The sequence below is a fragment of the Sardina pilchardus genome, chromosome 22 (genome assembly GCF_963854185.1).
Source record: "Sardina pilchardus chromosome 22, fSarPil1.1, whole genome shotgun sequence".
NCBI classification, from domain to species: Eukaryota; Metazoa; Chordata; class Actinopteri; order Clupeiformes; family Clupeidae; genus Sardina; species Sardina pilchardus.
The window spans coordinates 9,781,258-9,797,685 of NC_085015.1; the positions used below are offsets into that span (position 1 = coordinate 9,781,258).

Sequence of the window (16,428 nt, forward strand, 5' to 3'; positions counted from 1 at the left end):
TGTCGGTGTGTCTAGGTGTGGGGGGTGAGATTTCTGAACCTATGATAATAAAGCTGTGGTTCTATGGGATGTGTGTGTGTGTGTGTGTGTGTGTGTGTGTGTGTGTGTGTGTGTGTGTGTGTGTGTGGTGTGTGTGTGTGTGTTGTGTGTGTCTGTGTCAGACATGCCTCAACAGTCTGGTTACGCCTTGACCGTCTCCGTAACGTTTTGTAGTGTGTGTGTCCCTCATTCTCTAGCTGCTTCTGCAGTGCGGCTTGAGCAAAGGACGGGGGGGGTGGGGGGGCAGCAGGGATGAAGGGATGAGAAAAGAAAAGAAAGGAGGAGGGAAATGGACAGACACAGAGGGAGGGCAGACGTTGGGGTGGTGGGGTTGGGTGGGGGTGGTGGGGTGTTGTTGCTGAGGAGCCAGACCTGGTTTGTTTATCTGCTGTGCTTGCCAGCAAATCCCTTGTTTGCTCTGGCGGGAGTGGATGGCCCTGCAGAAAATGTTTGGATTGTTTAGAGGGTGGCCTGCTGTGCGTCAAGTGTCCTCTAATTAAGGTGTAAATACTGCCACACTTCCCCCATTTAAGCTCCGCGTCGCAGAAATAGCACATCGCAAGACGCGGAGTGATTCTTCTGAGTTGCGGCTGGAGCGCACGAATGCGCCCTGACACAATAGATCTCTGTCTGTGGTCAGCGTGAGAAGTATATATAGTTTGCCCACTTTAGACTGCAAACCACCTTAAGACCAGCGTGAGTTGCTGTGGCCAGAATTGGCCTTTTTTTAAAAAAAGATTTGCACTTCACACTAGACTTTGTTATTTATGTTTTTTGGCTGTTTTTTTGTCATGTGCTTAAACGATTGAAGCATTCACTAAATCACTGGAGATGTCTGGAAAGAATGAAATGACTTGATGGATAATTATATAAAAAATGGGCAGCTATGTGTGTTTTTGGCAGGATGCATATTTGAAATGTAGCTCTGGCAATTACAAGGAGGCACTGTCACTATTATTGTCACAAGTCTACAAGTGTGTTATATTTTTAGCAACAACAACAACAACAAGAGAAAAAAAAAAACATGCTGCAACTTTTTCAATACACTCTTAACCATAGAGGCAGAGGCATTTCCTTTACTGCCGTGGCCAGACAGAAACGTGTGAATGTATCTAACACACTACCCCCCCCGCAACCCACCCCCCCCCCCCCCCCCCCCCCCCCACACACACACACACACACACATATATACACATACACACTCCCCTAACTCATTCAAGCCCTTGGCACAGTTGGAGTTTATCATGTGAAGCGCCATCTCATTTGTTCCGTTGTGTTTTCTTGTGTTTGTTGTTGACGCCGCTGTGTTGTTTACTTCCTGTGTTTGCTGTGATGTCGTCGTCGTCGTCGTCTCTGCTGCTGCGGTGGTGATTGATTGACAGCTGCGTGTGGAGTATGGGTACAACTGCCAGTGCCGCACCACACCCCCCCTGCAGTGCATGAGGGCGTCCACGGCAACGGCAACGGCATGGCGGACAGCAGGGCAGTCGCTGAGCGTCAGCTCGCTCCAGACGGGTCAGCATCCACAACAACAAGGCAAAGTCCATCATCACCAACAAAGTAGCACCAGTGGTCATCACGTAAGTGTCGAGCGTCAACGCAGCGGGTAAACATCTGACTAGTAGGCTTTGGATGGATGGGGGGGGGGGGGACGAGGGACGGGGGGGCAGGGGGTCAGGGGGGGGTCCAGGGGGGGGCATTAATCCTCCCAGATGATGGTGAAAGGTGGGAGGTGGGATCTAGATAAACATCCATAGTCTGAAGGTCTGGAAATGGTTAGCCCATGTCTTGAATTGACCCCCAAGGCACATGATTAGTTTTTTTTTAATTTAATGCTTCAGATTGTGAAAATAAATCAAATAAAGATAACAAATGTCATGTGAAGTGCTTTTAAATGGCATTTCTCAGCCGTATGTATCAAAGCATTAAATTCACTGCTGCCATCTTAGGAATGGATAATGGAACTGTTTTTGTGAACTCTCTCTCTCTCTCTATCCCCAGGTATAATTGTAGGCAAGAGTTCCAGATTCACTGATGACCATCACAAAACCCATTACAAAGTGGGAAGAATTTCCGGACACCATGCCTGAGCACTATTTGGTGCAGGTAAGTGGAGATGACTACTCCTCCAAAAACACTCAGCTGTATGTCAATGACTCCCAATATTTAGCTAGGAATAACTGATTGACTTTTAATTGTTCATTAGATCCAGAAACCTTGTCACGGGGATACACGTTCACGCTTGCCCCTAGTTCATTAAGGCATCAGCCTTTTCAAGCGTCATATGAAGTGATGGGCTTGTAAACGAACTGTTTTAGGCTCCTCTGATCTGATGAGGGCTGTTTGGAGCGTGATCATCAGCCTCGTCCTGACCCTTTGAACTGGCTCGGCCCATCTTTGGGGGCCGTAGAGCTCATGCGAGTGACCCTATTGTTTCAGCTGGAGTTTCAGTTTGCCGACAAGTGGGCACGGTTTCGCTTGGGCCTGACACGAATAAGTTCAGAAGAGGGAAAAATTCACACATCTCTACTAAGGCCTCACTGTCGTTTGCTGTATTTTTCTTACCCTACAGTATTTTGACTTTTAAGTAGATCCGTTTTTACTTGCAGGTGTATGTGGTTCTTTGTCTATTAACTGCCACAGCAAGTAAATGAATTGCTACAAGCAACTTTAACGGTAGCAGTACCGTTTAGATAATAAGTTATGGTTTCTGTTTTAATTCTGTAGTTTTATGACCTTTGCAGAGTGAAGAGCTGAACATTCTGGATTATGTTCTGTTCTAGATTGTATTCTATATTCTATTTCTGCCTCACATTGCACTTTTCTGAAGGATTTTCTGAAGGATTGCTTGTCTCGTCCGCAGGGGAAACTACTTCATGGTACAGGACGTGTACAGCAAGGCAGATGTTTTGAACACTACAGCGAGCCATAGGCGCGCCCAACTTTCGCCAAGTCAAGGGCAGCTACCCGCTCTTTGGCATGGGCCAGCCCAGCCTCAATGGCTTCAAACAGGTCCTTCAGAGGCTGCAGAGCCAAGGCCACGAGGTAAGTCTCCTTTTCCCCTCCTCGTGTTGGTAAAAGGTTATAGCTTTGTAAGTGGATAGATCCATATATATATATATATGTATGTGTGCCTGTGGTCCAGTATTTTTGTAATCCTAAGGACATGGTGCAGAAATGTGGGGCTCTTACATAAACATTGTTAGCCACTATGGCCTTAAGACTCTCCCATGTCCCTAAATGGAAAGTGAAGTGGGAGATCAAGCCATGGCAAATTACACAGGGGCATTGCTGAATTCCTGAACCATGTGGTACTCTGAGGATGGAGGTTGTGGCAATGGCACAGCCTCTCTAGAGAGTGTATTTTGGTTTCTTAGAGTGGGTGAGGCTAACCGTTTTGCTCTCTCTCTCTCTCTCTCTCTCTCTCTCTCTCTCTCTCTCTCTCTTGCTCTCTCTCTTGCTCTCTTGCTCTGTCTGTCTTTTTCTCTCTCTTGCTCTCTCTCTCTCTCTCTCTCTCTCTCTCACAATCCCTTAATGTTGCTATTTTTGCAAGGAGATCATTTTCCTCTGCGTGCGCGAAGAACCAGTGGTGTTCCTGCGCCTGGCGGACGATTTTGTCCCGTACACGCCCCGCCGGAAGGAGAACCTCCATGAAAACCTCCACGGCCTGGACAAGGAGCTGACCGCTGAGGCACTGGAGGTGACAATCAGGAAGGAGGTGAGCTCGCGGAGTCGCGGCCGACTACTTGTTTTTCTCCCTTAAACCAACACCATAGAAGAATCTATGGCGTCAATGTTCAATGCCTTTTCACATTACGTTGGTCCCCAGTTCCTCCAAAAATGACTAAAAGGTTCATTGCACTGTGGCACAACAGGCTACAGTGCTCGTGCCATGTACGGGTCCGAGTGCCCACGGGGCCCCAGGTTCAAGTCCGACCTGCAGTCATTTCCTGATCCCACCCCATCTCTCTCTCCTGCTTGCTTCCTGTCTCTCTCTACTGTCCTATACGAATAAAGGCAACCCCCCCCCCCCAAAAAAAAAAAAGGTTCATTATCCAACACCACAATCAACATGGTTAAACAGTGCAATATATTCCAAGCTCACATTGGCAATGTCAAACGTCCTCAGAAGTCATTGTAGCATCATGGGTTTGAAGCTATTATTTTAGGGTAATGGAACTGCATTGTGTAGCTTTAAAACTCCGGTAATGACCATGTGAAATGCCTTATTTTAGATGGCCCCTGGAGAAAACCGGTGCTTACATTGTTTGACAGAAGATGGTGCAAGCAGATTTAGTCTGTTAGTGACATCCCGTAATAGTGCCATTTGCTTTGCTTACTGTCTCTATATTTGCTTGGCTTACTGTCTTTTTTTTTTGTCTATTTTCCTCCCGCCAGCTGCACGACTTTGCCAAAATGAATGAAAATGTGTTCTTCGTCTACAACGACATCGAGCACTTCAAGGACCAGCCTCAGAACATCTCCATCTCGTGTGACGAGGACATCCACATAACGGAGGAGGTCTACAAGAGGCCCATCTTCACCATGCCTGCCTACAGGTACCTGACCATGTCTGACCACCGTTAACTATTCATCAGAACACAAGCACAAAGCACAACCTGGTATTTTACACCATTAACAAAGGGAGGTCCAAACATTATCCTGATGTGTGTTGGGTTGGTTCTCTGTGTCCCTCTGTGTTTCTCCTCAAGGATCCTTAATTGTCACCCTCTGAGTACCTCTGAGACTCCTCAAGGATCCTTAATTGTCACCCTCTGAGTACCTATGAGACTCCTCAAGGATCCTTGATTGTCACCCTCAGAGTTCATATGAGACTCAAGGACAAGGACCCTTAATTGTCACCTTCTTACTCTTAATCTTGTATCTCGAGTCTCTCTAGAGAGAGCTCAGTAGACAAATCAGTGTTGCATGAAAGCGCTCAGCCGATGTGCACTCCTGTGAAGAGCTCCTAGCCCCAGTTGATCTCTCGTCTTCTGATTTGTATTTGCACTTAAACACACAAGTTTGCCGTATATCCTTAACAGTTTACCGTACAGTTAAGATTAGTGCCTCATCAGTCACTATGACCTCCTCCTTAGTGGGACGTCCTACGCATTAGTAAGTCTGTGTTCGTTTTTCAGGAGCATAGCGTCACAGCTAACAGCTACACCGCATCTGATATCCTGTATGTATGTATGTATGTATGTCAGTGCGACATTTCCCCTATTTCTGCAGAAAGCAATACTGGTGTGCTGTCAGAGCTCTGTGGTTTTCTCTCTGTGACGCGCGCACATACACACACACACACACACACACACACACACAGCTGTCAGTGTGAAGGGCAGCATAACCTATCTGCAGCAAACACACACACACACACACACATTTTCTCTCTCCATCTCTCACTCCCTCTCGGTTTGTATACGGGGGGATGTTTGTGTGCCGGCCATTTTGTTTTTTGCCGGGGCCGAGCACTCTCTGAAGACCCACCATGTCCACAACATCCTGTTTGTAATCAGATCAAGCCCCGACTGTTTATTGAAATGTAATGAGCGACCAGGTCATGTGAATGAGGCTTTTTGGGGTTTTTGGAGCAGTGCAACAGAAATACAGAGGTCCCAGCTGTGAAGACACTGTCAGATTGCCCACACACACACACACACACACACACTCTGGTGGGCTCGCACACTCGCTCTCTCACTCACTCTCGTGCTCTCTCTCTTTCTCTCTCTCTCTCTCTCTCTCTCTTGCGCTCTCTCTTTCTCTCTCTCTCTCTCTCTCTCACACACACGCACACACACACACACTCTGGTGGGCTCGCACACTCGCTCTCTCACTCACTCTCGCGCGCTCTCTCTCTCTCTCTCTCTCTCTCTCTCTCTCTCTCTCTCTCTCTCTTGCTCTCTCTCTCTCTCTCACACACATACGCACACACACACACACACACACACTTGTTCACACAGACACACACACTTGCTGATGTTGTGTCCTCCATATGCCAACTCCTGCAACTGAGTGACGCTATGCACTATAACAACCGGGCCTCTGGAGTAGCCCCTCATCGTTGTGTGTCCCCAGTCTCTCTGGGGTAGTTGACAGAATGATTATTTGCCTTGACCCCCTGACATTGATGGAAAGACCACTAAACCGATAAAGAGCAGCGTGTGGTGCTGTTGGGGAGAAGATTTTAGCGATTGTAGGATGTGGTGAACTAACTTAATTGTTGTCAGATTTTTTTAATATCGTACCGTGGAAATTGGATGAAAAAAAGCACAGAATAATTACCTCCGCCAAGGAGGTTATGTCTTCATCTGGATTTGTTTGTTTGTTTGTTTGTTTGTTTGTTTGTTTGTTCAAAAAGTTATGGATGGATTTCGATGAAATTTTCAGGGAAGGTCTGAAATGACCCAAGGAAGAAACGATTAAATTTTGGGAGTGATCTGCATGGGAGGTCTGCACTTTTCTGGTTTTGGCTTTATTTTGATGAGGAACTGTGTCATCTGTCTGTGTAGGTATCAGCGATTGCCCTTGCCAATGGAAGGAGCTCCTCTCGAGGCTGAATTTGATGCCTTTGTGAACATTCTCAGGGTAAGTTTTTATTCATTTATATATAGATTTTTTTTTTAAAGAACCAAACAAACTGACAGAAAAGAGAGCGAGCAAGAAAAGAAATCATGTAACCGAACACATCCTTTAAAACACATCCGTCAGAGTTTCTGTACGACTGCAACAAGCACGAACAGCTGGTGCCCTGACCGTTCCCTTTGGTCACGTAAACATTTTCTTGAACATGAGTGACTTATGGAAGGAACGGAACCTTCTGGAACATCTGCAGAATGTCCGATATGCTTGGTTGGCAAGCAGGTGAGAACAATGGGACTAGTTCCGTTAGCACCTTGCCTCTACTGTACGTCCTCCGCACGCCATCCATCATGGGTAATCATAATAGTTATGATGAAGGCACAGGACGTGATGGGTTCATACGGACACCGTACAGTTTGGCTGCTGTCAAGTTGTCTTTCCTCGCTCCATGTCTGGCTTCCATCTCTGGGCTCTACACCAGAGTTTTCTCTCTCACTCTCCCACTTACTGTAATTTCTTCATCTCTTTCTTTCTTTCACTCTTTTTCTTTTCTTTATATAAGAATCTTTGGTTGAAGGCAGCATGAAGGATACATGTATGCTGCCTACAAAATTCAGCGAAAAGAAGGTGTATTAGAAGGCTGGATTTTTTTTTTTTCTGTTTCGGACACAGTCTATACTGTACATCATCTTCACGACTCTCTCACCCTTAATAGCCCTTTCCATCTACTGGCATGAAGTTGACCACTTTGCCCAAGGTCCAGAGCCCTCATGCTTTAATGTTACATATGGACCATGTGGCCTGTCATAAGTATGCTATTTCAGTGCTGTTTTTTCTCTCTCTCTCTCTCTCTCCTCTCGTTCTCTCTTTCTTTTTCTCTTTCTGGCCCGCATCATGTATAGTTCAGCTCCGTTCAGACAAGAATGAGGAAAAGGCCCATGAAAGGCCTTCTTTGGGCAAGGCAGCAAGGACATTTGCTGAGGGAGCAGAGAATACTTTAGTTCTTTCCCGCTACGCCTGCTATGTCCACTCTTCGGCCTCAAAAAGGGGAACCAGACAGTGCAGGGATATGAGCCTGCATTGGACAGTCATGAAGGGAGGAGGCTCATTCATTTCTGTTAGTCAGAAGGCAGAGACTGTGTGTGTGTGTGTGTGTGTGTGTGTGTGTGGTAAGCCTGCTACATCCACCTCTAAAGAAGGCTCACTCCCCTTTGTGTGAGTGTACTGTTCCTATGTGTGTGTGAAGCCTCTTTAAGACAGTAGCCATTGTTTCCAACCCTTTGCAGGAGACGCCCAGCCTCTCACAGCGGCGCGACCCCTCCAAGCCCCTGCCGGCCCTCATCTTCAGCTGCCAGGTGGGCGTCGGACGCACCAACCTGGGCATGATCCTTGGCACCCTGGTCCTGAACCACCTTCGCCCCGACTCGCCTGCACCTGAGCAGCCAGAGTAAGGACACACCTGCTCCCCTTCATGCCTAGTATGGGGGAATCAGGACACTAATTCGGTTCTTAAGACCGAACGGGCCCAACAGTCACTTCATAACCTTAATATTTTAATATCATAAACTGAATAACCAAATTAGGACACTATGGAATCAGAACCTGATGTGAGTCTAAATAAGATTTAGGAAGATTCACATTGCTGTTTTTATTTTTCAAGAACAAAATGGCAAACTTGAAACAGACATGTATTGATTATAAAACTCTACAATGCAGCATTAGCTGGTGATGACAAAACCTGGTGAGGTCACACTGTTGGGATTTGATGAATTTTGAGCATTGTCCTTTAACTTCCTAAGATGACAGTGGGCTATGTGGGATATTCTGCTACTTTTACCATGTAGAAAGTGAACCAGCAATCCCTATCAGACAGATGGATATATCACACTGCAGTACCCTCAAGTAGCCATTAAATCTTTAATCCTCCAGTTGTGTTAATTATACTTAGGTTCCCAGTGCGTAATATATGTTAAGGCCTACTTCATTACAGTCTCCCCATTGGCCTCTTTTACATATCCTCAATATCACCCAACACTGCGTCATTAAGCCATGAATGTGCCCTAGTGAGTCCCTTTCGTCAGTGTTTTGAAATGACGTGCTGTGTGTCTAATTGGATTGCAGGGCCGACCAGACTGAGGAAGTGAGACCAGTCTTCCGAGCGATCCAGGCGTTAATAAGCCGGCTGCCGAGCGGACAGCAGGTCCTGGAGGAGGTGAGGCCCGGATCAATTGTGCAGACGGATTCCCTGCCGCTCTGCCGCACCTGAAAGATTTATGCTGCTGCCGCTGCTGATGTTTAACGCTGAGGGATTCAAATGAATGATGTAGTACTTTTTGAGCCCCCCCCCAAGGATAGAACTGCACAGAACTCGGCAGAGCATTTGCCGTTGAGAATTAGCCTGGTAAAAGGTCACAGGTCAAGCTTGCGGTGATATCTCTCGCACGTCCTGTGGTAATGAGACAGGTGTTGGTCGATGAAGCGGCGTCGCTTCACGTCTGTCTGTTTCTCCGTGCCCGCAGGTGGACCGTGCCATTCTCCTGTGCTCAGAGATGCACAACATCAAAGAGGCCATTTTTGAAAACAAGAAGAAGCTGGAGGGGATTGGAGAGGATTACCAGTTTCAGGTCGGTGCCTCTCACTCTTCTCTTTTATATTTTTATTTCTCCACTAACTCCCTCTTTCCCTTCAACTTTTTCTTTCAACTACATTTTGACTAGTTCTTAAACTTCTGACCTAATAATAATGATTGATGTAGTATTGATTGCCTTCCCAAGGTCTTCTCTGCTTCTGTGTAGCTTGAATTTTATGTCTCGTTTTTTGTAAGTCGCTTTGGATAAAAGCATCTGCTAAATAATTTTGTATTCTGTCTCTCCTTCTCTCACTCCTGTTGACATTCTCTCTCATTCTGTCCATTTTTTTTAAATCAAATTTACTTTATGTCTCTCGTCCCATCATGCTCCTGTGTCTATGTCTGCAGCGGTTGGTTTGATGTGCGTTTTGTTTTGTGAAATATTTGACCGGTCTGAAAATCTATTTCACGTGGGTGGACAACAAATTGAACTTGATTGAGTTATCTGATTCTGTGGACGCGACAAAGTTGAATCGAGCGTCTCGCTGGCTATGTCTGTCAATTTAATTTCATTTTATTGATGTAGCACAAATAACCGTTGAAATGGTCTCGTGGTCCTTTACAGAGGCCGGGGTCTGAGCCCTATGGCTAAAAGCAAGCACTAAGACATTGGGGGCAAGAAGAAAAACACCCAATTAATCGGAATTGGGGGGTCCACCTAGGCAGGAGAGGGAATCAGAGGCTCATATTCATACACGTATCAGGATAAAACATTAGCACCTATGTGACATATGCACATGATGCATATAAGATTCCATGAAGTGTAAAGAAGCTGAAATAGGCATGATCGATGGTGGTGATGATGTATAGTCTTCCGGTTAGTATTGGAATACAAGTCCAGACAGGCTGAAGAAAACTCTGATGCAAAGCCAAGACCCCTTGAAATCAAAGAAACTTTTTGCAGCGTTCTGAAAAGTGGATAAAGTAAAGTTAAAGCAGCGTTCACACCTTTTTCAAAGCTCTAACACTTTTTCCACCTCTGTGTATTCTGAAATAGTCGGTGTTAAAAACATGCCAGGTAGAAAATGTGTGTGTACATGCAGTTGCTAAGATATATAGTATATTTAGATTGTTGTATTCATATAAAATCTCTTGCTCCCTAACTTTGCTAAGGCAGGCAGCTAAGCAACGACCTATTATTGAAAAAAAAAAAAACGGGCCTCACTTCACATCTTTAGAAGCCTCGCTTTTTCATCTGCTTGCGTTCCGCTTTTAGAAAGGAGAGGGGCGTTGAAACGGTCACTCACAACGCGCAACCACATATTCCATTGGGTGACAATTAAATTTGAGTGCTTGGAGGTGAGAGATAGTCTGAACACCATCTAAATAACATGTACAAGTTGAAGGCTGGAGCTCAAGTTTGTTTTTATTTTTCTTCCCATCGATCATTTACCGCTCATAGTTGTTGACCAAGGGGCTAAAGCTGAGGGAATGCCAATTTGAACCACACCATTATGTGGATTGCCGTTAGACTACACAACATTACACTGTGAATGCAAATTTAACTCAACTGGTTGTGAGCTTGAGAAGCCTACTGTGTGTAGGCCCTCCTTCATGCGGAATCACTTGGCATATCACGCAGCAAGCCTTGTGATGGATGAATGCAGACTTCAAGTGCGTGTGTGTGTGTGTGTGTGTGTGTGTGTGTGTGTGTGTGTGTGTGTGTGTGTGTGTGTGTGTGTGCGTGCTCTGGAATCTAGGCGCATGTTTGAAGCTTGATCTCTTTTACGGAAAACACTTGTTCACCTCTGTTGAGGAAGGCAGCAGTTTGTGTTGTGTTTAAGCACTGTGATTTACCTATGCATTCCCTCATGGTCCTCATGTGTGTGTCTCTCTCTCTCTCTCTCTCTCTCTCTATCTCTCTCTCTCTCTCTCTCTCTCTCTCTCTCTCTCTCTCTCTCTCTCTCTCTCTCTCTCTCTCTCTCTCTCTCTCTCTCTCTCTCTCTCTCTCTCTCTCTCCCTCTCTCTCGTGTCACAGGGAGGCAGCACAAAGGACTACTTCCTTCACCGAGCCCTGCAGAGCCTGGAGCGCTACTTCTACTTGATCGTTTTCAACGCTTATCTCCACGAGCAGGTGGGATTTTCCAGATGCCACGTACAGCCGCTGGGACCTCGTGTCCGTGTCTCACCTCTGCGGCCATAGGCCGGCGCGAGCCAGACATGGAGAGGCTAGGAAAAGCATTCCTATTAAAAATTGAAGCCGGTCTGAAATACCGAACACAAAGATATCGTTTTTGATGTTTATTTGCGGTGTCCTTGAGGCCCGTCTGCAGTCTAGGCTCTGCGGTCACATGTCACGCCCCCTTCGTTCACTGTTTACCAAAATATTGGAAGCACTCACAAGAACTCTTCAACTCCTCTCGCTCGGCTCTAGTCTGACGAACTCCCGTATGTGCAGGGCAGGGCAGACACGTAAATGAAGTTCATAACCCCAGATCTCAAAGGCTTTTGAAAACAAAATATCAAAATGTCTGTTTTCGGTCCTGCTTACATAGAAGATCTAACGTTCAAAAGAAAAAAGACTGTTTAACATGCGCTCACTATTGCGTTTCCCATACATTGACTTATTTGTGACAGCCCACTACAATATCAATATTGACCACCACACAATGATTTTCTATGTTGTGTGGGATGAAATCCTTTCGTTGAACAGCTATGTTCACCTTCACACAGTCTCTCCTTGTCTCTCCGTCTCAATGAACCTGCATGCATGACACCTGCATGAACCTGCATGCAAAACATTAACAGTTGGCGTCATAGCCACACTGTACAGATCTGTTCAAAACAACAACCCCCCACCCCCTCCTCCATCACCTACTGTACCACCATATAAATCAATTCTGAGGGAAACGCTGCACTTTGTGCTGCTGAATAGAAATAAAGTGGCCTTCATTTGCTGTTGTGAAATGGCATTGATTCCTGGTAAAATGTATGTGTTCCACTCTGGCCCTCTGTGTGGCTCTCCAGCGCCACCATCTGGGCACCACCTGCAGAATCCCTAATGAGATAATATTACGGAGTCTGCACTCTGGCTGATTTTTCTAAGAGGTTGATATTTGATATTGTTTTGTCTTAAATTATTTCTTGCACACTTTGGTTGAATATCCAGTATCAGTTCCAGTCAGAGGAAACTTGTTGATCAAATAACAATTTGCCAGCGATTATATGGATTTATATGCATGTTGAATTCATGTGTGAGTTTGAGTCTCTGTGTCTCCTGGACCATTCGGAAAATGTGATTTCTAATGAAGCTTGAAATCAGATAAAGTGTTTAAAATGTGTGTGTGTGTGTGTGTGTGTGTGTGTGTGTGTGTGCCTCTCAGTACCCGCTGGCGTTTGCGGCCAGCTTCAGCCAGTGGATGTGTGCCCACCCGTGGGTGTACCGGCTGTTGGCACGCATGAACCTGTCAGAGCTCCGCACGCCCGCTGACCTGGTCACCAAGGGCACCAGAGTGCTGGTGAGAGAATCTGCCTCTCTGGGCTTATTGCATAACATCTGTCTGCTTCTTTTCTCTTTCTTTTTTTCTTTCTTTCTTCTTTCTTTCTTTCTTTCTTTCTTTCTTCTCTCTCTTTCTTTCTTCTCTCTCTCTCTGTCTTTCTATCTTTCATATGTGAAACGTTGTGAAAGTGTGCAAGTATATGACAGAAAGAGAGCTTGCTGCATTTACATATGCGCATGTTGAATTTGTAAGTACTCTCTCTGTGTACGTGTGTGTGGCCACGTGTTGATATGCTGGCTTGTGTCCTGTCCAGGTGTGTGTGTCTGTGTGTGTGACCTCGTGTTGATAAGCTGGCTTCGGGTGTGTGTGTGTGTGTGTGTGTGTGTGTGTGTGTGTGTGTGTGTGTGTGTGTGTGTGTGTGTGTGTGTGTGTGTGTGTGTGTGTGTGTGTGTGTGTGTGTGTGTGTGTGTGTGTGTGTGTGTGTGTGTGTGTGTGTGTGTGTGTGTGTGTGTGTGTGTGTGTGTGTGAGAGAGAGAGTGTGACCTCATGTGTTGATATTTTGGGTTGCGTCCTGTCCAGGTGTCGGAGGACTACTTGGCCCCAGATGTCCTGAGCACGATGAAGGAGATGAAGGTGGCCAACTTCAGGCGGGTCCCTAAGATGCCCATCTACGGCATGGCCCAGCCCACATCAGAGGTGGGCACGTATGGTTGACCACACTGAGCTCATGGCGCAAACATAGCGTTCATGGCGCTTACCCACAAACCCTGTGGCCCTGAACTTTTTAATCAATCTGACGTTCTGTTCGTCGGGATAAAGGCCACTTTCACATGGCCCCATGCAGCCAACAGTATGTTAAAAAGATGCAGCAGGGCGTTTCGTACATTTTGTGGTTTTAGATCAACCACATACAAAGCAAAGCAAAGCAAAGCAAAACCAGTCGCTTTGTGCTCGATGCTATATTGAGAAAATCCACGATAAACAATCGTTCAGGCTTAGATGTTGGAAGTTGATGCTTAGTTTGACAGTAAACAGTCTACACTTTCATATCGTGAACAAATATCACAGAAAAACATACGTTTTGACTCAACCCTGTGAAGATTCAGCACAATAGCAGTCATTCCCGTTGTCCACGCCGCTTAAGAAGGAGAATTTCTCTTTTTCTGGCATGTTGTGACGGGAGAACCACTTCAACTTTGAATGCGGTTATCTTAGCGATAGTTAATCAATAGCTTAGTTTTGTACATTTTACCAAAGGGACTGGTTTTGCCTCGCAGGGTCACATATAGTAAAACCATCAGGAGAGATCTTTCTCTCAATTGTAATTGGTTTATTGGTGTTTGGTGCAAAATACAAATAAGTATAAATTAGAAGTATACTTCAACCTATTTTGGATTTTGGATTGTTTCGTAGCTGTATTTTTCTTGGAAGGCATTACATTCCTGTCCTTTAAAGAAACCAAATGCCTGCACTGTGTCTGTGTCTGGGTGTGTGTGAAATTACAGCCTGTGCATACCAAACAAGTCTGCTCTTTACCATATCAAAGACATTTGTTTCCATTCATAGTCTGTTTTGCTAATTTTTGGTGTTTTGCACCCCCATTTTCCTGTATTCAAAAGCAAAACCGGGTATTTTTAGAACAAAAATGAAAAACGTCAGCAGTCAACAATCAACAGTTCAAACTAGAAATAATTTTACTGTCAGAATATATGATTATATGATTGATTTTGAAAGTATATTCTGAATGTCATGATTTCAGTCTGCAATTGTTCATTAGGAAATACTGACAGGTGAAACATTGAGTTTATTTCAACTGGAACCCTTGGGAATAGGCTTGGCAAGCAGCAAGACTGTGAGGCCAAGCGAAATTGAAGCTCTCAAGTCTCATTATGCCTCCGTGGTGAAAACACGCGTTCGAGCTAAATTGAAAAGATTATCGGCACTGTGCCTCGACTGGCATTTTCAATTAAGGCTGTTGCAGTGAAAAGAAAGTGGCTGTCATGCTGCAGCACTGAAGGCCCGTTAGTAAAGTTAGGTCTAGCTGCTAGACCCTAGCAGAATACAATTACACTGCGGTTAGAGAAGACTGCCTGTGTGGAATTAGATTGTTTCCTTGGCAATAATGGAGCGGAGCGCCATGCACAAATGCTTTGGTTTATATTTCAGATAAAAGGTGACCTACTGCATATTTCAGTGATGCTGTAGACATATGATTATATATGTGCTTGCACGGCACTTGTTAAAGCCTTGGTTTCATATCCAAGTCGGTTCACTAGACTGATAAAAAAAAAGCGAAGATAAAAACATCTGTTCCTCTACTTCAAGTTGCTTATGCTAACACTGTCTGTTTATGAAACAAGTAAACCCAAGCCCCGCGGAACGGCGCGGCGCGGCGCACAGTGTTGACCTCGTTCGTTTGTTTGTTGTCGGCCTGGCCGCTGCTAGGCGACGGGCACGGTGCTGGCCTACCTGACGGACGAGAAGCGGAAGCACAGCCGCGTGCTGTGGGTCAGCCTGCAGGAGGAGCTGGTGCTGGAGGCCAACGGCTGCGTCTACTCCCCGCGCGAGCCCAGCTGCCTGGAGCAGCACATCCCCGTGCCGGCCCCCGCCGGACAACCGCAGCTCATCGAGGTGATACACAACACACACACAACACACACACACACACACACACACACACACACACACAGAGGTCAGCCACATGGGCAATGAAGACAGGCTGGTACATGTTAAAGCTATTGTTTCTCTGGTGCAGGTCTTTGTAAGAAAATTAAGAGAAATGTTATAGCAGTGTTTTGCCTGTGCTCTTTTTGATCTGTAAATGCAAGGCATGCCCAGTATAATGGTATTTGATCATGCTTTTGGAGAACATGATTGTCGTGGGTGTGTAGTTGTCTAGAAACAGCATAAGATATGGTTGGCCACCTCCCCACCCACTCACACATAATCTCAGTAGATAAGTGCCCTTATGTCTCTGCTTTGTAAACCCATCATAAAAAATCCCCAGTCCTTTGGACCTCATATTTCCATGGTGCCATCTGACCCTTGACCCTTGTGACCCCTTGTGACCCCCCCCCCCCCACACACACACACACTCACACACTCTCTCATACACACTCACTCTCACTCTCACTCTCACTCACACACTTACACACTCACGCACACTCTCTCTCTCACACACACACTCTCACACACTCTCTCATACACACTCACACACTTACACACTCACACACACTCTCTCTCTCACACACACACACTCACACACACAGCAACAGGAGACGGCGCTGAGGGAGGAGGTGCTGGCGGCGCAGAAGTGGCTGGAGGTGACCATGGAGCAGGAGAAGCAGATGAAGATGTTCAAGAGCTGCCTGACGCCGCAGGAGGTCTTCAACCAGCACAAGGCCGCGCACCAGGGCCTGCAGTACCGCCGCGTGCCACTGCACGACTGCTGCGCCCCACGGGAGGAGGTGAGGAGACACACACACACACACACACACACACACACACACACACACACACACACACACACAGAGACACACAAGCATACATTACGCAGACGTAGACGTAGACAGAGACACAGACACAGACACAGACACACACACACACACACACAAATTTGCCAGAGAAATGTTGTATTACCCTGCACTGTTAGGTGCCCGAGCGGGAGGTGAGGGGAGACACACACACACACACACACACACACACACACACACACATATAAGCACATAAAAACACTCT

General features: G+C 46.1%; 1 protein-coding gene across 1 annotated transcript in view; it reads left to right on the forward strand.

Annotated features, from left to right (window-relative positions):
- Positions 1-2,915: 2,915 nt before the first annotated feature.
- pald1a (phosphatase domain containing paladin 1a) overlaps positions 2,916-16,428 on the forward strand; it is a 57,261-nt gene continuing 43,748 nt past the window's right edge. The window contains 13 exon segments of the mRNA XM_062526958.1: positions 2,916-2,966; positions 2,968-3,084; positions 3,593-3,757; positions 4,438-4,598; positions 6,552-6,627; positions 7,908-8,068; positions 8,743-8,833; positions 9,141-9,245; positions 11,229-11,324; positions 12,574-12,708; positions 13,270-13,386; positions 15,136-15,321; positions 15,960-16,157. Of these exon segments, the coding sequence (XP_062382942.1) occupies positions 2,916-2,966; positions 2,968-3,084; positions 3,593-3,757; positions 4,438-4,598; positions 6,552-6,627; positions 7,908-8,068; positions 8,743-8,833; positions 9,141-9,245; positions 11,229-11,324; positions 12,574-12,708; positions 13,270-13,386; positions 15,136-15,321; positions 15,960-16,157 (1,659 nt within the window).